This window comes from Cygnus olor, chromosome 2 (assembly GCF_009769625.2).
Source record: "Cygnus olor isolate bCygOlo1 chromosome 2, bCygOlo1.pri.v2, whole genome shotgun sequence".
NCBI classification, from domain to species: Eukaryota; Metazoa; Chordata; class Aves; order Anseriformes; family Anatidae; genus Cygnus; species Cygnus olor.
In genome coordinates, this window is record NC_049170.1 from 124751623 (window position 1) to 124778804 (window position 27182).

The window sequence follows — 27182 nt, forward strand, 5'->3', positions numbered from 1 at the left end:
CTGAATCGAAGTTTCATAGCACAGAAAACAACGTAAGTGGACATACTTTTCCTTAGAGAGAACTACTTTATCACCTTTTCATTTCAGTAATGGAACCTCCATCTTATCAACAAAGAGAAACCGAAGCTGAATACAAGCAGCTTCTTTAAAATTATAATAAAAACACTACTGGAATGATTATTGAAAATTGCATGGGTACTGTTTTCCAGATGCAACTTTCCTGAACACAACCTGTTCATTAAGACTAACCTAGGACTTGCTTAAAGCATACAAATTTGGCTACACTGGGAAAAAGCCAAGTCTCTTAACAGTCTCCATATAACTAGAATGAATAACATCTGAATCTCCACATTGTGCAAAACACAAAAATTTTGTCTGGTATTTGAGAGAGGAAAACATAATTAATTTAAAAAGTGTAGTGAATTAGGGCCCTGTAAATGAAACAATACAAGATTTTTGAAGAAGCCTGCTTATCTGAAGGGAAATACAATGTTTACTCCAGAAATAGAAGGTACAACTACTGTGTTTGTTTTGCACCATGCCTACCAACAATACTGCTATTTAATGAAGTCCTCATACGCACTTCTCTATGTTGCCGGTCAACAGCTAAACCCGTATTTGTATCATCAATGCACTAAAAACCGCAAATTCAGTAGCACAGGGAAGCGAAAATAAACATCTGCACTTAACACACATTTGAAGGTAGCATCATGCACTTGTGTTAAAAGAAAAAGGATATGAATTAAAAGTTAGGACTAATTTTGAGTTACGCAAGTCACGCTGGTTTCATTCATCTCTCATTTTAAACAGGAGATGGAGTGCCAGCATTAGCTTCAATTACTTACTTTGCTTACTGGATTTTGTAGGTATTGTTAATTCCTTTGTTTCTTTCATTGAAATCTTCTTTCCAGCTATTTCATTATAGATAGCGGACAAATATTCTTCAGGGAGATCCTTACTGTCATTGATACCTCTGTTCATTTTAATATACTGTTCTTTTGTCATCTTATTCTTAACCTGAAACCCAGAAGGAATCTATTAATATGAACATGAGGCATGTTCATTGCAGTTAAAATGCTGCCTACAAAGCAGCCAAACAGATGAGTAGTTACCATGAAGGATGAACCTGCTGACTCTCAAAAGAAATTTTTATGCAAGACTACACTGACAGATCTACAAAATCAGCCATGGACACTCACAAACATTCAAGTAGGATCTGCAGATTTATTAGCCATATGTTACCAAAAAAAATTACATTGTTTTGTCATACATACCAGGCTATTTTAAATATAATTTCAGTGTTCACTAATTTTTCCAGATTTATTTATTTTTAAATAAATGACGATGGCTAATTACTACAAGTTTGAAAATTATGCACTGTAAACGTGAGATTTATTGAAATATGGCTGCATTATTTTTTCAAACTGTCTGAAATTAGGAGCAGATCTGTGTTAAAATCAATAGGTAAGCAATTATACAAGTTCTGCCTTTGACTGTAGGCTAGAACACTACTTTGAGTGTTGTGTTCAACACAGGGTAGGGAATCAATACCCTATGGCAAGGACTAACCAAGACAACTTAATCCGAGTATCCATGAAAAAGAATACTGTTATTTAAAAGGTGTACAAACTTAAGCTACCATATTTTTTACATGCATACTGGTGTTAAATCGAACATCAAGCTTTCACAACTACACTGTCACAAAGCCTGAAAGTCAGACATCCATAGAGTACACAAGTATTCTTATAGCAACATACCTGTGGACTGTGAAGATCTGTTGTCAACATGATGATTGAGTAAGCTAAGACATATGCAGTGTCTGCACTAGCAAAAAGAGTTTGCCTGAGTCAAGAAAGAAGAAAAATAACATCAAGTTTAACATACTACAAATTTTACTTATTATTCAGCTTTCTGAAATTCTGAAGATAACGTATGGCTTACCCTTGGTTACATTCTAAGTATCTAGCAGCAAATTTCTCCATTAGGCGATCAATTTTTTGAGCCTCTCCTGGAAGACGAAATCCCTCTAGAAACATACGCAGAGCTGAAACAAAATCCTTTCCTGAAAAGTCGTGTTGGTCTACATATGCATACATGACTTCTTTGTTAAATTTATCATTGTCTCCCAGGAACTCCCCAACCTGAGTCTAAAATAAGAATAGAAAAGACAAACTAGCACATTTACACTGGGAAAAAGAAAAGTGAGTAAGAACACACTCATACTGCCCATGTGTCACAAAGAGAGAGGCTCATACATAGTTAATGAAGACATACTGCTGCTTCTCCTCTACTCTCCAAAGCGAAGTATTTTGTCCATATATTCCAGTGCTCTCTTACATGCTCTACATGCCTGCTTTTCTCCTCTGATTTTATGTACAATTTTATTCTATTAGATACATTCCACATGTGCAAAAGATGGTTGGTATTAACAGTCAGTGTTCAGTTCCCCGCTGTAATGCTCTTTGTAGTTAGGAAACTTACTGTAGGAATGAAAACTACTGAACTACAGTACAAAACTCAAATACCAGCAGGTGATGCCCAAATATATGTAGCTGGTACTCAAATACATCCCACTGATCACTCTCAATGCAACACAACACAGTGAAAAATACCTCGCATTCAGATAAAGGTGTCTATGTATGTAAACTGAGGTTAAAATTTTGTTTTGATGGCTGATTCTACATTTTAATACTGAAATTTGTGACTGCAGCCACAGCTACAAGCATGCGCATATGCAAGCCTTTCCCTGGGGGAAAAAAAAAAAAAAAAGAAAAAAAGGCGGCTGCTCAGCACAATGGTGCACAGGGCTGTTCCAGAAAGCTGCCTCTTTCATGACAATACCAATGCAAGATATTTCCACCCTCCTCTGCCAGACACTGCAGGACCCTCCCAAACCCAGCAACAGCTTTTAGCTGTAGATCATGTCAAAGAATGAATCTAGATTAAGTAACATTCCATTGGGAGGCAGCAAAAATGCTTTTCATGTTGTAGTGCCACATTACTTTTTAGCTGCCTATTAACTGCAGTTAATTCTAGCAAACCCTTTCTGGACTAAAGTAAATACAGTTTAGTAAACTGCTCCTAGCAACACTAGCAAGCCTTGAGTCAGCTCAAGTAGGTCTGTCTTTTCCTTTACACCCCACTGAACTGCAGGATGCTTATACTACAGGGTACAGCTCTCTCACATATTCTGTTTTAAATTCCTTGACTTCCCAAATTTTGAAAGAGAGAAAAATTTCCTTTTTTTCTCATTGTATAAGAATGTTATATGTTCTAAAACACTCTCGTGATTTGCGATTAATATAAAAACATCAGCAGAAGCAAAAAAAACATCAGGAAAACAATTTTCTTACTGAATCTAATCTCTCCTCTTGATGCAAGAACTGAGCAATATCTTCTGGGGTAGTGCCAAGCATTCCTTGTTCTTGCAGGTACTGAATCCCCCTCTTTGGTTTCTTATTGAATCTGTACAATCAAGACCAGGAAAGAATGAGAGTTAACCCTTTTATGTACATGCACAAAACCTTACCTGCTTAATCAAAGAAGATTCAATAGTTTTGGCTGAGATATCAAAAATCTGTATATTAAGTACTTTTCCCTTACCAAGCTACGCATTAGATAGGAATAAGCTACTCCCTTCGGTGATTATTGCCTTCATCATTTGATTTTTTTTCTCTGCAGCCACCTCCTTCTCTTTCCTACACAGCTGCCAGCACAGCATCCAAGCAAGTCTGAGTAAAGACAGCTAAACACTTATCATTTGCTCTGGTACGCAGTTTCTGCTCTTCTCTGATCTAATCAAAACCAACTACAGTTCCATGTCTACTGCACATTCCTGAACTGCGTAGGTGTGTATACATATATATGTAGATACACAAAATATATACAAATACATATCTATCTATATACACAGAGATAAAAAATAGATAGATAAATATATAATAAATTACACATTTTAAAGTGTTCTCTCCATGAAGAAAAAAATCCTCCACAAACCCAGCAAATTCTTAGTTTGGAAAGGAATAATTATGCTTTATTGTTTCTTGTTTTAATATCTATGAACCACTCTAGAAATCCATGAGTTAAGGTTGGACTATACAACCTCAGAGGTCTTTACCAACCTAAATATGAAAGAGGTGCCTGTAAGAATGGAAATGCACTAGACAAGAAACCAAGTAACTGAAAGAAAATGAAACCCTGAAGGACTAAGGCATGTTTGTTCAAGGTCTGAAAACTCTAATACAGAAAACTTTTATTTTTGCTTAGATTGACCTCACTGAGGTGAGGTGACAAGGCTGAAATCACATGGAAGATTCATGTCAGAATCCACTGAGAAATTATACTATCCTACAGTTCAAATTATGAAAAGTTAATGAATTAGGAGGGAGCAATATTTTAAGCTATAGGCACTTCCATCAGTAATGTGTACAGTAAAATAGGTAGTATTCAACTGATCACATGAGTTCAATGTTCTTTTTATCCAAATACAAAAGTCTTATTTTTAGACAAGCAGGTCTGGAGAAAAAAGAACAAACATTCAGAGTACTCATCTTCTAGCTGTGAGGAATTAGGTTAACACAAAACACTGTTGACAGGCTCCAAAGGGGACACCATTCAGCACTCTTTCACCAGAGGAAGTGCTGTTACATCCAGAGTTTTTTTCCTAACACAAGATGAGTATCTATGAGGAGAAGGAAAAAAAACCCAGGAATCTTCATAGCTCCAAAAGAATCCACCCTCCCATGGGTGATAAAAGGGCACTCACAAGTCAATTCCTTGTTCTATTATTTCCTTTTGTTGCTTTAGGACCTCAAACTGCTCTGGGTTGTCAGTGCCAGACATCTGTGTGCTGTAACTGCCAATTCCTGATGAAGCAGTAGAATCCAAGGAATTTAAGCTTCCATATCTGTTAATTGTCTCAGGGTGTTTGGTTTCATTGTTGTCTTGTTCTGTGGGTTTTTCTTGGCCTATAAATTGGAAAGGATTACATTGATACAAAATACATACAGAGAAAAGAAAGTAAGATCACAGGTTACTCTTCAATTATTTGTGAAATCCTTTCCAAAGGCTTCCGAAAGTTACTAGTTATCTTCAGTGACCTGTTTATTTTTACATAAATATTCTGGTTTTGTTTTGGTTGGGAAAATAACCAAAAAATCACTACAATATATCAAGGAGGATTCTTTCAGTACATCATGTATCTGAAATTTAAGCCGTAAATTGCAACTATAATTTGTAAGCACTTGGGAAAAAAAAACAGAACTTAGAAATCTAGTTACAGATCTTTTTATTCTCAAGGCCAATGTTACTTTTGACATGAAGCAAACCACACTAGAAGTTTCTGAAACTGAGAGCCTAAAAGTGTTTATAATCAGATAAGCCAACTATCTGGGACTCTCAGTTCAACAACAGCAGTGCTAACCACGTCTAAATTTCAACTTCCACTTTAAATTGGTACTTCAGCTACCAACTCTAGACCCTTAATCTGAAAATTCTGGTATAACCTTAAGACTTTTAATCTGAGGTTTGATAGAAACAAGATTAAAGCAAGTAATGATTTAGTTACTTCACTGCTTGCAACATTGATTTATGCATAGCTATAGAATTTCCACTCCCCATCCAGGTTACTTTAGTTGTAATTTAATCAATATGAAATTAGAAGTGCTTCAAAGTACATTTTATAGTCCCTTTAAAGTTAGAAATGTGTGAAATAACAGCATTTAGTCATTTTCAATGTAGTAGCATTCCAGGGATTCAGACAATTAAGAAAAACAACTTGTTCAAATGACACCAACTGAAAAATACTGAAATTTCTACCCCCAAAAATACACAAATATTGCACCTTCCCCCAGGGGTTTTACCAATCTAGAAACTAAAAATATCAAAATACTGGAGAAATGCACTAAATTCCTGCAGCATCCCTTTACTAAAACTATAAGAAGGGCAACTCATATCTTACCAAGTGTTGTCTGAGAATTGGGATTTACGTACTGATCCTTACTCCACTCCACCATACACTTCAGGATTGATACTAAGCATTCCAATCCTTTCTTTCTCAAGCTTAATTCCTAGAATAGATTTCAAAAGAAATACATTAGTGGACTGAAGAGTTTAGTCCTAACTTATCATTCCAAGGAACATGAAATTTCATAAAGTTTGGCAGAATTTCTTGTACCTGAACATTGGACATGCCAAGCTCTTGGCTTCCTCTTCCTTGAGCAATCTTAGATAGGTCATTAACCAGCCTTTCAAATATGTTTGCAGCATTTAAATCACAATCATAGTTCACGTAGATGTCCACTACACTCTGGGCATCTATAAACAAAGTGACATTGTCAACCTTGGAACAAAAACTACATAGCTCATTGAAAGGCAAATACAGTTTCGTTCTTCAGCATAAAAATGTAAAAATCAGAACCAAGCGGTCCTTAGTACCTGCACATATCCGTGTCAGAGTTTGTATAACCATCCATTTATGATCAAATGAGCTGGTAGAGGTTTCCAAGATATACAGGAAAATTTCTTTGAAGAATACCTATGAAATATTCCAGGAAGAGGAAAAAAAAAAAACTATTACAAACATTGTAATGAAATTTGACAGCTACCATTCTGATGCATATAATTCTGAAAGCATACAGATAATATGGAAGAAGCATTCTAGATGTACAGGAGAGAGGGGAAAAAGCGGAAAGGTGGAAAAACAACTTATGTTTGACGTGTTGAAATTAGGACTTCAAATCAGTACTTACATACCAGTGCTGTGAAATCCTGAATGTCAATTTAGTCTAACAAGAATTCTACGCTGCTCTTAGAGTTCAGTATCATTTGAGGTTTGGAAAGAAGAGATTATTACCTTACCACAAAAGATTTTCCCTACAAGACGATGACATGGCACACATGTAATAAACAGCACATTATGCCAATTTAAAGTATCGGTATCATTAGAACGGGAAACATCTTGACACAGAATAATCACTCTACAGTATCACTGGTCAGGCACAGCATAAAAAATGCAGCACGTCCATTAATAGGATGACCATTTTCTAAAATGGACAGTAGTTTTCCCTGAAATTGCTTCAGTGCAGATGCTTTTTGTTCAGAACAGTGACTATTTTACCCTCTCTTAATTGGTTCCTCACCAGATACATTAATATTATAGCCTGCATATTTCAGCTGAGCATGCTTCGCAGCTACAGCAGGCTTTTTCTCTTGCTTCTTCCCTAAGCGGTGGCAACAGCTATGAGAGCATACGAACTCAAAATGTGAACTACTAGATGGTGTTACATCACCATCCCACGCAGCGTTACATCACTGCTCTGCACCTCTGAGAGCTCACCTCTCCGCAGCCAGTTGTGGCTACCAAATCTATCAACGTGTTTCTTCTAGAATGGTGCCAACAGTCCCATGCCATCAAGCTCCTGTTCTCTGAGAGCAGCACACATACATCCAAATACATAACAACCCTTACTCTTAATATTAGATATTCCCTTATATGACAGTTTTTTTTTTTTTACAGAGATTTCATGCTATTAGACAGGTAGAGATAAGTACAAGGCTAATTTTGCTTTGACACATGTTTGGGGAAAACTGGCAGCACTGATTTTCAAACATTTTTGATGGTAAATATATTGCCCCCAGCAAAATGCACTAGCAAAATTTACATTTTGTTGGCCACCTTAGAGGAAAAACATGCATGCAGTGCAATCTCAGTTACTTTTTTAATAAGGATCCCTACAAAACACAAGGAGTTCAACACAGCGTATCAAAGACTAATTTAAGTGGAATATAATTTCAAGAGCTTAAAGACACTCAGAGTACTGATTTTAGCCACAACTTTATGGAATCCAACAGAGGAAGACAAAATTTTAATAAAGATCATGCCATAAGCAATTAGTTACATTTTTACATATCTAGTTAGTTTGAAAGAAAGTAATGCTATACACCCTGTAGAATCAGGAAGACTGTATTTTTCTTGTAGAGATTTTTCTTGTAGAGAGTTTTAAAAAAAATCACTGATGAAGCAGAGAAAAACATTTCAAGTATAAAAACTAAACCCAAATCTTTAAGCTGCAAGGGAAATTAGCTGCATGGGCTGCATACTACGATGACACTTTAAATCTCTATGCTTCCTATACAGACTTCTTGCTTTTGGTACCAACTTTGGACAAGAGCATCTTGGGATGAACAATTTCTCCAAGCAGTACTAATTACGTATATTTAAGTATTTAAAAATAGTATGTAGCACTCATTGCAAATAATGTTGAGTCGACACTTTATTTCTAGCATATCATAAAATTAAACCAGAAAAGAGCTCATTATTTAGTTTGGTCAACTGAAAATAGAGAATTGATAGCTTATTTACTGTTGCTGAAAAATGGTAATGTTAAATACAGCCAAGTGACACCTGAAATTCATTGACATCTACGACTGGATTTGCATGAAAACCTTTAAGCATAAAAGTGGGGGGAAGGGAAAGTATGTCAGAGTTAGCCCATACATTACTGCAAATATATCCAGTGACCGATTTAAGAAATACAGTTACAAAATAATTCAGGTAAGACCCACTATTTTAACTGTCAGAGGACAGCATTAGCTGAAAACATATGTCAAAAGACCACGTGAGGGTCACTTGCAACAGAATCTGAAATTATATTTTAAAATATGCCAAGAATTTCTTAAACAGATGAAGAATACTGCCTCAATCCCAAAATATATAGATTTTGCATATTGTAAATCAGAGCATATGGCTCTCCTTACAGCTCCAAGACAAAAACTGAATGTGAAGATATCTACTTGTCTACCCACATCTTCCGAATAACCTTTAGGATCAGCAGCTGAAAGAAGAGGAATTCTTTATTCACAACCAGGAAAAAGAATAAGTTTCTCTAAACTGCTGTCCCCTGTACTTTGTAACAGATAATTAGTAACATCAAACTTATGAAAATTAGGTTCTTCCTCTGAAGCTACCATGACATCACCTCATACAATGACATCCATGAAAGAAGAAATCCCTGAAATCAAGGTCCTGTAACAAAAACATTATCAACATTCCCAACATCTTTTCACACTTCACTTCCACACTTTGATCTGTACAAATCTTACAGGCAACCCGTAAATCAAAGCACGTTTTGCACAGTAAAAATTATTACTTTATGTAAATGTCTACTATTAAGTGATGAAATGGCCTACTTCTTTTTAGAGACTTCATTTTATGTTTAAGTTAAAATATGGTGGATTTTATTTCTTTTGAACAATCCTCCCTACAAAAGTTTTCCCATTACTTTCCACTTTACCAATGAACTTGTCACTGCCTCAAGTGTCACTTCTGATGTTACAGAGCAAGTCTTATTTAATCTGTAAGTATATCAAAGGGAATGCTGCTGGTTTACTCAAACAGGGTTTCAAGGGCATTTCACCCATTGCCACTGGATGAGAAAGAGCTTCTGTGCATGGGTAGATCCGGCAAGCTTTATGCATAAGCTGAGATTCAGGAAGAAAAACAAATTTCTCTGAGCAAGACATATCAATATAGACGGATGCCAACTTAACACCCCTCCCCCCCCTTTAAAATTAGAAAGTCATGTAACATACCTCAATCTGCATCTTTAGATGAGTCTTGAAGTTTGAGAGGAGGGTAAGAAATATGGAAAGCGAAAGTTCAAAAACTTCTGGAACCGATGAGACTCCATTTTTTGACAGTGCAACACAAAGATACTGCTTAATAGCATTAATGAACATCTCATTTGTCCTGAAGACAGGTCCTGCATTTTGCAGAATGGACAGAAGCAACTGCAATGAAAGAATCTTTGATCGCAGTTCATGAGATCTGGAAAAAAATAATATAGCATACGTCAGCCCAAGGTAAGTCATAAAACAAACAAACAAACAAACATTCTTTTGAGAAATCAATACACCACAAATGACTTTTTATGTGGAACACTCATGAAATAATCACAAATTTGAAAAAAAAATATGGCATAGAAAGAGTCATGAAAAGATGATTTTTTTTTTTTTTTCTGTTAAACTGGTGACCCTTAAGGAAAGAGGGTGGGCAAGAATAACCTTTTCCAGTTACCGTTTCCTACCACTACTACCAAGCCCCTCTTCTGTAGCACAGCACACCTATTAACAGTGGCAACAGCAGGCAATGTTGTCCTTTCTTAGTCAAAGGATGAAGGGAGTACTTTTTTCCCCCCTTTTAATAGAGTTTGGAAGATCCCATATAAAAGATCCATCCTATCTGCAGGATCCTGAGTACTGAAAGGTGAGAAGTGACTTTAGAAATTCATTCTCCTCCTTTATTTCCACCAGCATGGGAAGAGAGCTGAAGGACAATAAAGACAACAGCTGTAACTGCCTGACCTACTTCCTCCCAGCACTGACATCTCTTTCCTCTAAACGTGGTATTTTACATTATGTATCAGTCACTGGCCCCATCCCACTCCAAGAGCAGCTAGGATGCATAACGTGCCTATTTTAAGTCTGGCATTAGCAAAATCAGGCAACTGTAGTGTAGTCAAGAGCTCCTCAGTAACACCATGCTTCATTACAGACTGAAAAAAGCTAGATTTCGTGTCAGAACAGAGCTACTATTTATGGTAAAAACAACAAAAACATGTAGAGGACGGAAATCTGTATCTATGAAAATATAATGCAATTTAAATAGCATTCTGGGAGAAGTTTTCTTTCCTCAGACTCCCAAAGCTTCTTCCCAGTTCTGATCATCTCAAAAAAAGTATAGACAGAAATGGTTTTCCCAGCAAGACAGCCCAGCTTTTGTTGAACAACCACCCACTGACAGAGGACAGTTATGAAACGTGAGGAACAATGAAAAGACATTTTTCAAATAGTACAGCCCAGATATGGTAAGGATCTCTTCTCGCCATACGTCACACACACAATACTTCGTTATTTGCTGTATTCTGCAAAAATACCAGCTTTATTAAAATAGTCTGGCTAAAATAAAAGTTCAAATTCATAACAAATATCTTATGAATAAACTCGATGGTTCCTGCACAGTGGCAAACAAAGCGAGCTGGAAAAACAATCACTTTGCCACCATTTCATACTCCTAAAATATAATCCCAAACTTAAACTTCTTGTCTGAAGACACTTCAGAGTAGCCAGTCAAAGTAAGTGAGGAACTTGCTCCTCCTGTTCCTCCTAATGACCCCAGAGTCGAAGTAAAAGCCCCAAAACAGCTCTCAGTATGAGTTCTTCACGAAAATGCCTGTCTTCAGGCACTGCACAACTGCATATTGCCTAATATAACACACTCCTTTGATGCAAAAAGGTTTTATTTTTGTGTGACATTGCATTAATAGTACAGACAGTACACAACCATGCCTTGCTTTGCTATTAATTGTAAGAATTTAAGTAGAAAGAGAATTTAAAATGTAAATGAAATATTAAATATTGACCGTTTCCAGCAAGTGTCAACCCATAGCCCAAGTCTTAATTTGTTGGCCTTATCAGTTCTGTTGGGATGTTTAAACCCACTTAACTTAAAACAAGTTTAAGGACTGAAATCTAATACACAAAACTTCAGGATATTTCTCCCCCATCTTATTTTATTGTAGGGAAAAAGGAGACAAAGACATCAAGCAAGTTCCCAAGGAGCTCAATCTTGATCTCAACTCTCAGCCTTTTGCGCTAAAGCTCCATGTCCAATTACCTAAAATTTTAAAATATTTTCGTTAAACACTTCATGGTTAATTTCACTGTCAAGAGGCAGACTTTTTTTTTTTTTAAAAGAAAAGTTCTGTAGATATCCTATGCCTCCTTTTCCAATTACAGCATCTTTGCAATAGTTCAAAAAAACCAATGCCTCAGAAGCACAGCAAAATTCTAGACGCTTCTCCAACATAGGACATCTTTGAATGTCTTTGCAGATAATTCCTGTTGTCCTAAACACCATTTCCTCCATTTTGTTCTAGATGGAGAGCATAATCAGGTCTATTATGAACATCAAGACTCCACGGATTCAGATGAGACGCTCCAAGTACCTTATTAGCTATTGCTGCCCTTCCAGGGAGAGCTAATCCATTAAAGCCTTTTATAACTGGACATTCTTAGTGTCAGAGAACTGACTAAACCCACAGGATTTTCATGGCACTTCCTGGAAGACAAATTCTCAAACAACAGTGAGGAAAAACCTCACGTTTCAATCTTCGCTCCTGAACGTCCTGACTTTCCACAGTGCATCAATCAGTAGATAACAGTTTGAAAAAGGTTCTAGACTAACCCTTTAAAACCCTTTCTACTGTATTATAATTTTCAGGTTACTAAACCACATTGATATTGGTGATTAAACTAAGCTGTCTTAAAGTCACCTAATTTAGAAGTTAGACCCTGGAACAGTAAACGTGACTTTATTTTAAAGGATTTTGGGCCTTTCATCACTGCTCATCTTACAGTTTTAGTATCTTCGGAACAAAAAAGGAATCTTCTTGAAAATTATTAGTAAGTTTTTCTAACATGCAGAACAAAAGAGGCATATGGATTCCATACAAGATCAGAAAAGCAAAGTTCATTGCCACCAGACACGATAATACTGGCACCCAACCATAGAGGAAAAAATATATATATATATTTTTTTTTGTTTAGCAGCAAATAATTCTCTAAGCCAAACTGAAAACAGGGTATCGTCATTCAAAGGGCAAGATTTTCAAACCAGGTAGATACAGACTTCATTTGTAAAACATTTGTGTTTTGGTTAAGGCAGCTGCCAAGTGTCCAACCTGAGCTAGAGAACAGAACAGACCACACCACCAACTTGTCATAACCAGTACCAGTTGAATGCAAAGAGATTTTATTAAGATGAAGTACAGTTGGGTACATGTACTGGATACCCAACATGTAAGAGAAAAGAACTTGCGGAGCGTAAGTGACTATGGTTATAAACATATATATTACCTAAAAGCAGAGTAACGATAGCTGAGACCTAAACCAACTTGAGACCTTCTTTATAGACCCTGTTGAAAATCATTATACAGAGGAACTAGGAAGAACACGATGTACTTACAGGCAGTGAAGGCATTATTAAGAAACTTCTAGAGAACAGATGGGTAATAGCAGATGCTTTCATTTCGCATACAAAAGGTGTATTAGAACATAGAAAGTACCTTTTCAAAGTTTCTTTAACCATACTATTATTCTCTCAATAACTGGGGAGCCTCAAAAACATTTAAAATAATTTATTTTTATTTTCAAATTTAAAAAATGTTTATTATGAGAATTCTTAATTCTACTTACTTTGGATCTGGCGGTCCATCTGACAGGGGCTTCATGGAAAGTTTACACAGCGACCTGAATACAAGGAAGGCATCCTTTTGTAAAATGTGGGAAAACTTAGCACCAGGTGTAGGTCCTGAAGAATTTCCAGATTCCTAAAGAAGTTAACATATTTCAGTATTCCATTTTGCATTAGCAGGGTGTGTAGGGAAATCCCCACCTCCTAGCAACAAGAAGTTAAGATATTATACAAATATAACCAGTTCACTATAGATTTACGGTCTCAAGACTAAATTAAAACAGAAAAGAATTCTGCAGTCCAGTTAAAATGAATAAACTCCCTAATAAAATTTCCTATCTTGATAAAAATACAGAATTACATTAAGACTGTCATGAAGCTTTATGGGTCAAGTTTAAATAAGACAACTTGCAAAGGAACTGCCTTCAGTCATTTTCAGTAGATAACTAGTTTAAGAAAAATGACTGACATTCCAATAGAATGCAAGCAGTTACAGATCTGTGGCAACATACATCTGGCAATACTATTGTATGATATATTGCTCTAAGTTCATGCCATTTGGTATCGTTGTTCCTTACATCAGCAAAATGCTTAATGTTAATCTTACACTCATATGGCATGTGTGACTGTTGCTTTTCAAGCTTGCAATCTATTATCCCCAAACATAGCTATTCAGTACTTTGATAGCAGAGACCCTCCGTCAGTTGATACTGTTATCTGGTACCACAGAAGTAGTGTGTTCTCATTTCTTTTTTCTTAATGGAAATCAAACCTTATCAGACAAAGCTTTTTATCCAGAATCATAGCAGTACAGCATGCTATGGGCTTGAAAATTATATTTATGATGTGAAAAAAGCATGTGAAAATTATACAAGTATGTCTATAACAGGTTACACTCTTTACTAAATGTGTATTTGAATGCTAGTTTTATTGTTTCTTAGGAGCATTTTGAAAAACCTAAGAGTTCTCTAATCTTGAAACACTTCTAACACTGCAGCTAAAAATACGGTAGTCAGGAGAAAAAAAAGCCATCACATACAAATATTTATTTTAAAAAATAAATTTATATATTGCACTAAAATAAAATAACGTTTAGAACGCCACAATACTTGAACTCATCTGCGTAACTTATTTCGTGGACTTACATCAAACATTCTCTGCACAAGTGTTGGGCAATACTTAAAATATTCTACTCTTTTTCAGTATTTCCTAATTTATACCTGCCTGTACCTGAGTATCATTGGAAGAGACAGATAATCTGTCATCTGGTAAAGATGGTGTATAAGCAACAGAAATTGGAGTCCCTGGAATTCCATTTGCCTGAATGTTTTCACTGTCACTGCCGTCCTCTAATGTTACAATCGTGCCATCACCACTTGCACTTTCAGCAGTCCCTTCTATATCTAGCAGAAAGAAAAAAAAATTATAACAAGGGTTAAGTAAGAATGCTCTACAAAAAGAGCTTAAATCAAATGTTTAAATACAAAAACTAGCAGAAGCAAAAGTATCATAAGGAGGAGCTGAAGGAAGAATTTATATGGCTTTATATAACTAAAAAAGATCTAAATAATGAAAATTATGATCAAAAACAACTCAGAACTTTACATGGCCAGGTTCACTATTCTAACAAGTTTCCTACAAATATTAGGAAAGAAAAAGTCACGGATTATATATATACAATTCTCAACAAACTCAAAATTTAATGCTTCACTGCTACTACAGAGATGGGCCCATTTTTGAAGAGATTATGCAGGAACAAAACAGAAAAATAAAACAAGCTAGATTTTTTTTTTTTTAAATAACATTCATCTTCAGCATAGAAAGTGTAAATTAATGCATGAAATCTTGCCCATTTTATTGCTAAGTAACACGCAGCTAAGGTCAGACTACTGAAACTATTTTCTTCAGCATATAAATATTATATAAACAATGATGTATTTTAAATATTCATGTTAAAATAATCTTTAATGTCAAGATTCATACTGCAGCCATATATTAATGTAATACCTCCAGCTACTATGTTCACCATTTCCTGCACAATACTTTCCACAATTTCTTGCGCCTTCTCTTCACAATCATTGCTTTCACCATCATACGTTCCTCCATCAGCTTTAGAAAGATCTTAAAAAAAACGAAATACTGAGAAATTAATAAATTAAGGAAATATTTTACTTGCATTTAATACTTAAAAATTCAATTACAAATCTACTAATAGAAGAGTACACATTAAAAAACAACAACATAGTGTCTGGATGTTTTGAAAACAATATTTGTAGAGCACAAACATTCCAGTGTTTAACTTGTAAATGGTAAATAATACACAGGCCTATGCCAACAAAAGACAAATATATCCATTTTGTATTTTCACATAAGTTAAACACCAAAAGCTGCTGGATTTGAGATGTTATTTTCAGAACTTTCATAACATCACACAGGTGCAAAGAGGCATCTTTGCTACAAGAGTATGAAAGCCTAAGATCAAAGGATACCTGTGATAAAGCTTAACAGTGATAACAAGTTCTACACTCAATTATTCAAAAATATCTATATGCCTGACTCCAGGCTTGGGAGGTGAAAAAAGACAGTCCTCAGCCTTTCTTTTTACAGACCTTTTCCCTCCCTCCATGAAACAGAAATACACACTGATTACTTTCTGCTGCTGTGGCTTGGTCGGCTTCTGTCTGTTCATTTTCAGCACTAGAAATATCAGATCCATTTTCTGCCTCTAAATCTTCTTGAAGGTTCTTGTCCACATCATTTGTGTTGTGGTCAAGCTCTCTCTCATGTTCTTTAGACAGCTGATCAGTCTGTGTTGGAATATGTCTCAACTGAGGTGACTCAGGCTCATGATGGCTTACTGGAGACTGCTGTAGATGGTGTTGCTGTCTGTGTCTTTCCTTTTCCATCTGTTTGGCTTCCTGAAGCTAGAAATACATCGCAATTACACAAAAAAATTATCATCAAAACAAAACAATGAGCTATATACACATTGCATATGTTATTTAATAAACATGGAATCTCTATAGGCTCTGCTTAAACATTGCCTTCATAAACCTGTAATAGTTTAAGCACACGTATCATTTGTGTTACTACGAAAAAATATAATATCACAGGCTAAGTCTTTGCAAGAGGGCTGCTTCCCAACTATGCACATTACACTTACTGTATCTTCACTATGTATAATGGATGACAAAAGTACATCCAGTATAGGAGGAAGAGTTGTCTGCCTGTCCAACAAGGAAGTTCAGTCAGGAGATGTAACAATATACAAGGCTTGTATGGAGAAACATAAAGGGCAATTTCTTATTTTTATTTTTTAAAGCTCTCACTAAGAGAAACACATAGGAAAACTTAAGATTCATTTTCTCCTACCCTGCAAACCTGTGGTTTTAAGGGAAAAAACAGAAGTAGCAAACTGACTGGACATACAGAAAAAAAAGAAGAAAAAAACAGGAGTTAAAAGTGAGAAGAAGGGCTGCACTTCCACAGGACTTCAGAAGACAGATCCTTAGAAAGAAACTGTCATGCCAAAAAAAAAAAAAGACAAAGGCTATTTTGAATTTCATGATTTCTCACACTGGAATCCCTGGAAAGAGAAGAGAATATGTAATTTGTCTAACAGACTAAGACAACAGTTACTGAAGTCAAACCAAAGCTGGGTGTCCTTTGAGGTGATGCTCTAACGACTGGCTTTCTATCCCTGCAGAGACCAGCGTTTACCAAAAGTTTTGTAACTGTTTATACTGTTATTTTGGCTAGTGTGATCTCAGCCCTTTACTCTTCCACTTAAAGCTTTCTATGATGCATCTTTTGGGGTGCCCTGAGTAGATACTACCTTTCAAGTGACAGCTTAAATAATTCCTTCCACCCTTTGGTAGCTATCATATTGAAAAAGTTGCCCAGAGCACGCAGAACAAGCAGAACAGCTTATCAGCTTGCATAAAGACTAGGCTTACAGTCCAGCAAAAACAAAGACTGTCAGTGTAGGATAATAACAATCCTTTTCTTTAATGAGTTGGTTAAAAAGACAGGAACTACACTGATTTCCCAAAGCACTCGTCTAACGGGATGGCTTTTGCCATTACTTATCGTAAATATATCATAAATCTCTGAGCGTGATGGCATTGTGTTCCAATAAGCAGTTGCTTCTGAGAGGGAGTCAAGTACAAGCTTCGATCCACTACATAATTTTAAAGAAAACTTATGAGTTTGTAATAGTACAGCAGAATTACTTCTACAACTAGCTAAGAATTCAAGCAGCTTTCCAATCTGAGCATCCACTTTTGTTGTTCTTGTTTTTTAACAGGAATAAGGACAATCACTTTGCCTTATTGATCTTTATTATGAGCAGCGGAAGCCACAAGCCATGTTGGTGGTATTCCTGCTGACCACTCATTACAGCAATTTCAGCGACACAAGTATCTGTAAGTGACTGCTCCACATTAAAGCATTAAAAAAAAGTAAGTGATTACATGACTTGGAAGGGTTCTGTCTTTTGTTTTTTGTTGTATTTGTTTTAATTATGAATTACTTCTTCAGTGTTTATCATCACAACATTTGAGTATTTCACTAACACTAAATTATTCTATATGCAGTGTTAAGCAGGTAGCGTGGCACTTCTTGACAGCCTAAGAAGAGAAACTGAAGCCAAATACATCCATTAAATATAGAGGCCCACTTTCAGAATTTTAAATCCTATGCAACACCCCAAACACATTTCATACGTATTTCATATAGCAAAACGCAAAAAGAATAAGATAAGATATCGGATTCTTTTTCAAAGCTACATAAGTTAGGAAAGCCCAGAAGCTTTAATAATAATGACAAAATAATTATTAAATTATTATAAAAAAATAATAATGACAAAACAAATTTCTCAAGCTGGTTTGCTTTTAGGAACTATTTTCTACATAAAAATACTGAGATACTCACTGCTTGATTTTCCATACGTGCAAAGATGACATTCAGCATTTGCGTTAGAGTGGCCTTGGCTGTAGTTTGATTTATGAGATTTTTGCTTGCTAGGTAGATATTGTAACATGTTCTTACAGCTTGCAGCACAGTTCCTTCGTGGATTTCTATGTGTTGAGATGTTACTGCAGTAAGCAAAGCCTAAATAAACAAACACATATATTTTCCAGTCAAAGAAATTGTCTGCAAAGCCTAAATAAACAAATATACGTATTTTCCAGTCAAAACTTTTTGTCAATGAAATAGTCTGCAAATGAATAAATGTCAGTTTTGGATTAGTTTTTAAATATAAATAAGTACATATCTTTAGCTGTAATTTAATTAAGTTTTTCAAGGATCTTTTTAGCCATATCAGAACATCATACATACCAGTTATGTTAACATATGCTAAGCAGAGTGTTTTAATCAGTGTATATAGGAAATGTGTTTCATAGCATGTAACAGCAGTAAGTAACCAATGGAGTTATCAGGTGGCTAATAAAAGCTACCCTAGAATTTTCTAAACACAGAACGTGAATGACAGACTACCTGTGAAAACACAGAAAGCCATCCAAATGGTCCAAAAGTTTTACAAATAAATGTAAATCTGAAGAACAGACATTAAGTATATGATTAGGCAGTTACGAGAGGCACAAGCACACCTTCTAAACATTATTTTGGGTATGTTAGAATATTGTATTGCTTTCTCTGTAGAAATTCACTTCCTTCTTTCCACTTGAGCTAGTATCTGCTTCTTTTTTACTTTACAAAAAATACGCAAATGTGCTCCTGAAAATCAAGTACTAAAGAATTAAAGAACACTTGTGAGGTAGAGGTCGGCTGGACTGAAGAGCAGAAATAGAGGCAGGTAAAGCTGAGGACTAGGTGCAAAGACACTGTCAGAAGAGTGTGTTGGAAAGCCTAAGGAAAGGGGAAGAGATTGTTTGCAACAGCACAATCATGTACGCTGATCACTGTACTCCAGTAGAAGGTGCCAGAAAACTGGGAAGAGTTTTATCCACTGTTAATGACAGTTAATGATTACATGGGATGTTTAGGGAAGGTAAGACTGGAAGCAACAGAAAGCCTGTATATTGAAAAGGAATTTTTAAAGTTAAACTTTAATCAAAGTTAAAAACAAAAATTATTTGAAGTGCTGTTTAATTTACTCATCAAACCATGCCTAGTTCCACTTACAGAATCTCTTACAGCATTGTCAGCATCCCTGTCCACAAATGGTACCAACAAGTGGACAGAGAGCACCCATCTCTGACTCAAACACTTTAAAAATCAGAGACCCATCTCACTGAGCTGCCACTTCTCCTCCTGGATAACCAGATTGCTGAAGGTCCCTTCTTATTCGACCTGTGGTGCCACAGTTCTCTCATCAGTGGAGACACATACATGGGTGACTGTGCTTACAGTTCTTATCGGAGAAAATACATTGTTATCTGCATGACATTAAACTGCATCTCATGCTACAATCTACAAACTAGTAGTACCTAAATGCCACTAGAAAACTTTTCTTTAAATTAATAAAAAAATAAAAAACAAAAAAACAACACCCAACCAACTAACATGAAGGCATCACATGGGCGGACAAACTGTAGACAACTGTTTCATAAATGACCTGAAGTCTCCCATCACTGATACTATTTTTCCTCCCAAAATCCAGTTTATATGTCACTGACTGACCTTCTAAAAACCAGGAAGTGGTAAACTGAAATTCATAGCACCATCCTGAATTCTGACCCACTCTGTGCAACAATTCAGTATCTCCACAGAACTTTCAACACCCTGCTTCTGCTACTGGAAAGCATAATTTAGGGAGGACGACATATAAAATCTGTAACAAAATCCAGTGCCACCAAAATAAAATCCGCTGCCAAAACCTATTTATATATTTAAAATATTCACCACCTGTCTCTTCCCCTCTCCCCCCATATAAATATATTCTATACTGCCTTAGCACACCTGCTGCTATGTATTGTATTTTCCCTATCTTTCATTAAGTACTTTGTACTGTTCCACTTCTCCCTTACTTCTAGGGGTTTCTGGTGGCTTCATGAGACTCACATACCGAGATACTGAGTTAAAACATGCTGAATCCCGTTCTTTATACTTGCATGTCTCTTCTGTTCAGGTAACATACCTACATCCTCTATATTACAGTACTGTCACACTCCCAAATTTATCCCCAAAGCTCCTCGTATCAGTCACAACTCTGCTAACCTCTCCAACTCCCCCCTACACGTGGCTGACCTGCAGGCAGGTAGCTCCCAGCGACTAGATCCTGTACTCTCCCACCTGGCTGGAAAGGCTGTACACCCGCAGGTATTTTAGCACTCTGCTTTTTAAAGTTGTGTGTATCACTGAATGAAAAGTCCTGAGAGGTCAAAACAGACAGCTCCGTAAAACTTTAATTAATAATTCTGAAAGAGGAGTAACCTTGAAGAACTTTGTCTATACTAGTTTTTAAAAAGTAAAATTCGCAACACTTGAGAGGACAAGCTAAACAAGTGGAGTTTAGGTAAACATAAACAGACAGCTCTGCTCTTCCCCCCCCGCCCCTTTACCAAAGCACTACTACAATCATAAAGCCACAAGCCACAAACAGCTCGTAGTTGTCATCCTTGTTAAACTCAGGTGATGAACGATTTGCTATCTGAAAGCCCAGTTTTAGCTTGCATTGCAGTTCACTGAAGTCTTCATTTTTTCATCTTTTAATAATAGGAGATAATGCTTATTAGTAGAAAAAGTTGACATGGCTACAGATGGATTATGTGCTGTTTTAGTTGGCTCAACAGCCTGAATTTTATAAGTTTCTTCAGTATGTGTGTTATCACTCCTAGAGCTTGGTTCTTTCCATGCCACCTGCTAAGGAGGTGCGGAGGCAAGAAAGGTATGTACATACAGGCACCTTCCTCCTGACAGTCCAACATTTTACCACAAATTCACTGAATAACTCCGTCTTCTATGCTAACTGAGAAATCAGTCTTACCAGCAGGGACTCTCCTTGCAGATACCTATTAGTGCGCTCAGCATGCCTACAAGAGGTCCTGACGGCCGCTCCTCTGGCTTTCTTTCCTGCTCAAGCACTTGAGAGAATGAACCCTAATGACTACCATACATAACTGTAAACTGATAGGCATTTTTAACTTTGATCTTTCATTAAGGGTTCAACTCGATGTCATGCCCTACATAACGTCTCCTCATTCTGTGTCACAGATAAGCACACCCTTACCACAACTGATGTGACAACTAACCCTGAGAAACCACAGGCTACAGTCAGGAGCAGCAGTACTGCTCCTCTGAAACCCATCAGCTCATCTGTTAAAATACTAATCCTTCCCTTCCTCACTTATCAGTTTTCATCAGATTACTCTCTGACCTTTCTCTGTGGCCAAACAGCTACTAGATCCAACACAGAGAGGGAGACGGGTTCCGATGAGTAAAGACAATCACTGTAGCAACAGTCCCCAGTTCAGCGGGAATATAGAAAATCTCAAACTGCTACGTGGTGATGTAGGTCCTTGAGAAGTGGAACAACAAAAGGTCTGCTTTTCTCCCAACCATACCCTTACTGCTTACTTTGCAACAGGCATGAAGCTACCTCTGCCATTTTAATGACAATATATTAATACAATTAAAAAAACAATAAACTAAACCAAAACACCCATCCCCCTACCTTTTCTGGTGGCGTATTTTTGTTTTGTTGTGTTTTAAAGTGAGTTTAATTGGTTTAACGTATTAAATGTATGTCCAAACAAGGGATGAGGTAGGGCAAGGGCAACAGCTGGGAGCAAAACCTGAACAGGAAAATGCCTCTCTACAGGGGTCATAACAGCAAGCTCCTCGGTTGGCTCTGCTGACCTCGAGTTGCAGCATTAGGTTGCTCTTTGCTAGCAAGGTAAAGATTTGCAACCAAGTTCCCATTCCTTCTGGACACACTTAGCTTTACCTGCTTTCATTCAAGTATCGTCAGCGTACGCTAAGGAGAGATGATTAAAAAAATGCATACTTTACTGCATTACTCCATTTTGCTCTTCTGTAGGCACAGATGAAATCTTTGTACACAGGCTGTTAGCACTACCTCATTATTCTCCAGGTCCTTCCATAAAAACTTTCTTTGTCACAAAGCCTGCAAAAATACCTACAGCAATCAAGCTCTTATTGTCCTGAGATTACAGGCTATCATCCTGACTGTGAGATCGTTTCCTTATGCTTTCCTTCCAATTGTTCACACCTATTGTTCTGTGCTTGATACAGACCCGATTGTTTTGTGCCTCTACCTAGCTCACAGCAACAAAGCTTGTTTATTTTTATGAACAACCATCAGGTGGGTTTGGGAAAGGAGAAAAATCTTTAGGATCATTTGAGTTACAAATTACCATATTTTTGTGACATCCATGTTGCTTTTTCCTTCAGCCTGGAGCACGTTTGCATATTTAGTGCATTTAATATTATGTAAAACGAGTATATTAGAACAGTACGGGAAGTACCGTGATTTGTGATGCAGAACTAACTTAGTTTAAAAGGTAAACAAAATTAACATTCTATATTAAAAAAAATATCCAGCATCTATCTGCACCTGTAAACTTTTCATTCCTTTCACACTGAATACTCTGCAAGAACAGAATGGTTATGGTAAAAGAAACAACCAGGAGAAGTGATTTAAGAACACACAAGAGGCAGGTACACCTACATACATACTGCTAGAAAGCTTAGTTTTCAACTGAGCTCATTCTTTTCATCCTCTCAGCTAACTATGTTATCTTTGGAAGATTTATGACACTGTATAGCAGTCATCTGATCAGCACAGACCTTCTTGGGCTAAGATACCATAATTCAGTTGTCTGGGGACTCTCAAGCACTGGAGACGGAACATAAAACACAATGACCCTAATGTTTCTCTGTAGTGGATTGGCCACTGGAACCACATCATTCAGTTTTCTTTGAGAAAGGCTACAAGGTTATTTTTAACTATAAATAAATACGTTTTTAAAAAGAGCATTATCTTTTTTTTTTTTTAAATACCCAATATTCTACTTGAAGTCCGAACATTAATTTATAAAGAAATAACGTGTTACTAGGGACTGACTTTTGGAGAAACACGGGAGACAGAAGTACTTAAACCACAGAGCAGCAAATGCATTGAACAGCCTTCAAGGATAAACCATTTTTCAACATAAACGACACCAAAATCACACAGAATGCAATGTTTGTCCAAGCCGCATTTTCTTTGTGAGGAAATAAGATGATGTCCTGCTTTACCATTTCCAAATTACTCAATCATATATGTTACACATTCACCATAGCGTTACAGAACTGTTTTACCTAACCTTGTTTACCAACTTTGAAAGTCTTAAGGAGATACACTGTGAAGATGTGAAAAATAGAAAAACACAGTGTTTACTTCCAGAATGCTTTCACAGTCAAGACAGTGATTTAAAATCGGAGTTGTATCCTAGATTCTCCACCAGATTCCAGTAATAATGGATTCTTAGTTAACACCTAGTATTTAATTAAAACTATTTTTTTTCCACTTAAGATTAATCTTAAAAAAATAATCCACCATTCGCAAGCATGCAACCAGCTGCCAGTCTGGAAACACATGAAGGATTAGGACTGTGGAGTCTGCAAAAGAACAGAAGAACTATGTGCCAGCAGGAGTTCTGTGGAAGGGGATATAAAGAATGTAAAGTAAATACTTTATAAAGTAAATGAAGAGTATAAAGTTCTATTTGGTTTTACCACTGGAAGGCTGGCTGTTCAAAATGAACTACAATCAATGTATGGTGCAAAACAGAAGTATTTCATGTCCAACCAAGTGTAATCCTCTAAAAAGCGAAACTACAAACCTGCAGGACAGCATTTGCAGGTTAGGTAACCAGTCCTAGCCCTGAACTTCAGATGGATGCCTAAAAATACAAAGAATCCAGAACAAACCCTCCTACATCATTATTTTGATTCTTATATCCTTCAAGAATCCACAGCTTCTTTTAAACTCAGCACAGAAAATTAAACTTTCTATGACCTTTTTATAGGAAATAATAACCACACAACTACAGGATACTGCAGATGAATAAGTTATTTTGTTAGCATTTCACACTACTGGAACACAACAGGATATTGAACTGAGAAGTTTTTCTAAGGGTCTACTGGAATCTGCTTTCACACAAATTTCAGTAAAATTCTTTCAAACCCATAACCATTCTTCTTACTCCTCAGAATTAGTCAGTGTTTACAGTTTTCCCATTCTGTAAGTGAGGCATGAGTCGTTCTTTATTTTTGGTTAGTTTCAAAAGGCTGTGTGTGGTCAATGTTTGATTCAACTTTTCTTCCTCTACTGATACTGGTCAATAGAGAGCATGACTACCGGGACTGACCTTACAGTTTACAGCACATGGAGGACTCAATAAGCAGTCACTCAAGTAACATTCAATTTTTCAAATTTCAGATATCAAACAAACAAATATTTTTTCTTTGCCAAACATGATCCAAGTTAAGCTGGGAGAGTATCTAAATAATAACAAACACTTGCTATACAGCACGCCAAGCAAAGAGAACACTTGCGAGCACAGCTGATCTCATGTCCCATCCTCTTCCCCACCCCTATTCTTTTTGTGCAACTTATTTTTTGTCATACGTAGTAGTTATTCAGGAACAGTAAGGCCAGACAGAAACACAACTTCAACTGAAACCTCTGCATGTGTCAGGAGGAAGTTTATGGACACAAACCACAAATACCATAGCAGCCCCAGCAAAACAAGCCTGAAGGCAGGTATGTTTGAAGCCACCTCTGTTCCTTGAACCTAATTTTAATAAACACCTTCCAATTGTTATTAATACCTTCCAAGTGTCAAACACCTTCCATAATGTCATTGCACTAGCCTAATTTCTTGCTTTCCTTCCGCTCCTGGCAATCCTCACCATTACAGCTGAAAAAGCATTTATGTGGCTTGACATCAAAATTACATCAGATCAAGCTAAACTACAGGAGGAAGGAAGGGGAAAAGGCCAATTTCCCAGTGTGGCTCATCGCGGAGTCTGCAGATGAAGAACGAGGGCATTAGAGATGAGAACAGATGAGCAGAAACAGGCAGATAAGGTAAGCTGCCCACCCACCGTCAAGGCTACCGTCAGACATAACTCCAAGTTTACATACCTACACTGAGACAAGCTACACTCCTCAGCAGGATTGTTTCCTTGCAGGTCAGCAGAAAGGTATTTCAGAATGCCTAAGCTGCTCTGGTTGCTGGGAACATGCTTAAGATGACTCTGCCACTAGAAAGCCATCCAGAAACTGACAAATAGCTCCAGGTGTGAACTCTTACCCAGCCTTGGCTCACAGACCTTGGGCGGATGGCAGCACACCACGTAAGGGCTGTCTATTCAGCATGCAGAACCAAGATAATCAGTCCTCCAGGGAGAAAGGCGCCAGAGTGATCAGCGTTCTGATTTTACAGTGGTGCAGGTGATACAGCTGCCACACAGAAGCACTGCTCATGTTACAAATAATATTTTGGGAGTGCCAGTGCAGAAAGTGGGAGACCCAGATCCTCCACCTCCTATCTCCCTGTTGGAATTAAACTTTTTCAGAGAACATACTACTTGCCACGTTTTAAAAGGCGTGTGATCCATCCTTCAAATCATACTGGAGAAGCTGGGTACACAGCCTGGAGTTATGAAGCCTAATACAATATGACTGACTATTAGGTTTCATTACTGCCCATGGAGGAAGTCAAAAGCTCCAGTCTTCACTAAGATAATTTATTTTGATGCTTTTTATAGTGTACAGTCACTGGACAAACCTGGAGCCAATGCAAGACTCTGCAGCTTGCCAGGAATTCCAACATACTTGGAGTAAGTATGCTAAGTCTAAACAGTCAAAAAATGAAAGCACTAAATTAATTTATATGCTTAATGCATTTTACAATTGTTGAAGAGTTGACTTTCTCAACTGTTTTCTCGGACAGAAAGAATTCCAGCTCACAGACATCCCCTTTCAGGCAGGAAGTTAATTTTGTTAACATCCTGGCCCAGGTAACAGGCTAAGGGCTGAAAGGACCAGAACAGGAAAACATCTGGAGAGAAGGCAAAAGGGAGATAAAATGGTTTCAGCCTTTGAAAATAAAAATCAACAAAAACTTCCCCCTGCAAGACGAAAAATGTCTTAAAATGCTTGGGCAAAATGGAACAACAAACCTAGACAACTAGGAGCAGAAACACTTTTAACAACCATCTGCTGGAGAAGCAGGGTGTCAAGAAAAAGGAAGATTGGAGCAATGAAAAGGAACAGGAGGAAAAAGTACCATCTTTGCAGTAAAACAAACAAATATAATCAGCAAGAATGTCAACACCTCAGGACACCTATATACAAGAATATGAGCTAATAAACACTCCATTCCTTTTAACTGCTTTTTACTGTATTCTTCACTACTGCTCACATCACAACCACTCAAAGACTACTGTTACAGGGATAAAGTATTGTATTTCCATGAGCTAAATTCCATTATTTGGTATAATAATGTCCCATAGTAAGTTCCCATAATTAATGAGTGCAATCAGAAAACAGTTAGAGTCCCCCAGAAAAACTTATTTCTACAAATTCCACATGTAGCGTTTATGTAAGCTATGCAAAGAAACCTTAGACCTCTTTCAAGCACACGTCTGACACAGCACCACAAAGCTACCATGGTAACATCTGACTGCCAGGTCTAATTGCATTTCATAAAATAATTTCAAAATGGATTTAAAAATCTGTTTCTTAATTACCATCTTCCCCGCTGGGAGTACAGGATTATTTGATAGTAATTCTTTACAATTAGAGAGCTCCACTGATTCACCATGAATGAAGTTTCATCCAGTGGTCTATGCACAAGACTTCGTGTCACAACCATGAATTCACTCGACATGCAATAGCAGAAAGTAGGGAAAGGAGCATAACATAGGGAGTTTCCACCTCAAGCAAACAGAA

At 36.9% G+C, this 27182-nt stretch overlaps 1 protein-coding gene across 2 annotated transcripts in view; it reads right to left on the bottom strand.

The window, feature by feature from the left end:
• Window positions 1-27182, bottom strand: part of ARFGEF1 (ADP ribosylation factor guanine nucleotide exchange factor 1) — a 93334-nt gene that overhangs the window by 30395 nt on the left and 35757 nt on the right. The window contains exons 5-18 of one of the 2 annotated variants that reach the window (XM_040545821.1): window positions 18185-18364; window positions 15903-16176; window positions 15260-15373; window positions 14477-14655; window positions 13255-13388; window positions 9592-9826; window positions 6436-6535; window positions 6176-6315; window positions 5960-6068; window positions 4766-4967; window positions 3354-3465; window positions 1942-2147; window positions 1758-1842; window positions 846-1017 (exon numbers count right to left, since the gene is read on the bottom strand). In XM_040545821.1, coding sequence (XP_040401755.1) covers window positions 846-1017; window positions 1758-1842; window positions 1942-2147; window positions 3354-3465; window positions 4766-4967; window positions 5960-6068; window positions 6176-6315; window positions 6436-6535; window positions 9592-9826; window positions 13255-13388; window positions 14477-14655; window positions 15260-15373; window positions 15903-16176; window positions 18185-18364 — 2242 coding nt within the window. The remainder of the gene's footprint in view (window positions 1-845; window positions 1018-1757; window positions 1843-1941; window positions 2148-3353; window positions 3466-4765; window positions 4968-5959; window positions 6069-6175; window positions 6316-6435; window positions 6536-9591; window positions 9827-13254; window positions 13389-14476; window positions 14656-15259; window positions 15374-15902; window positions 16177-18184; window positions 18365-27182) is intronic. The other variant, XM_040545822.1, reaches the window with a different exon arrangement.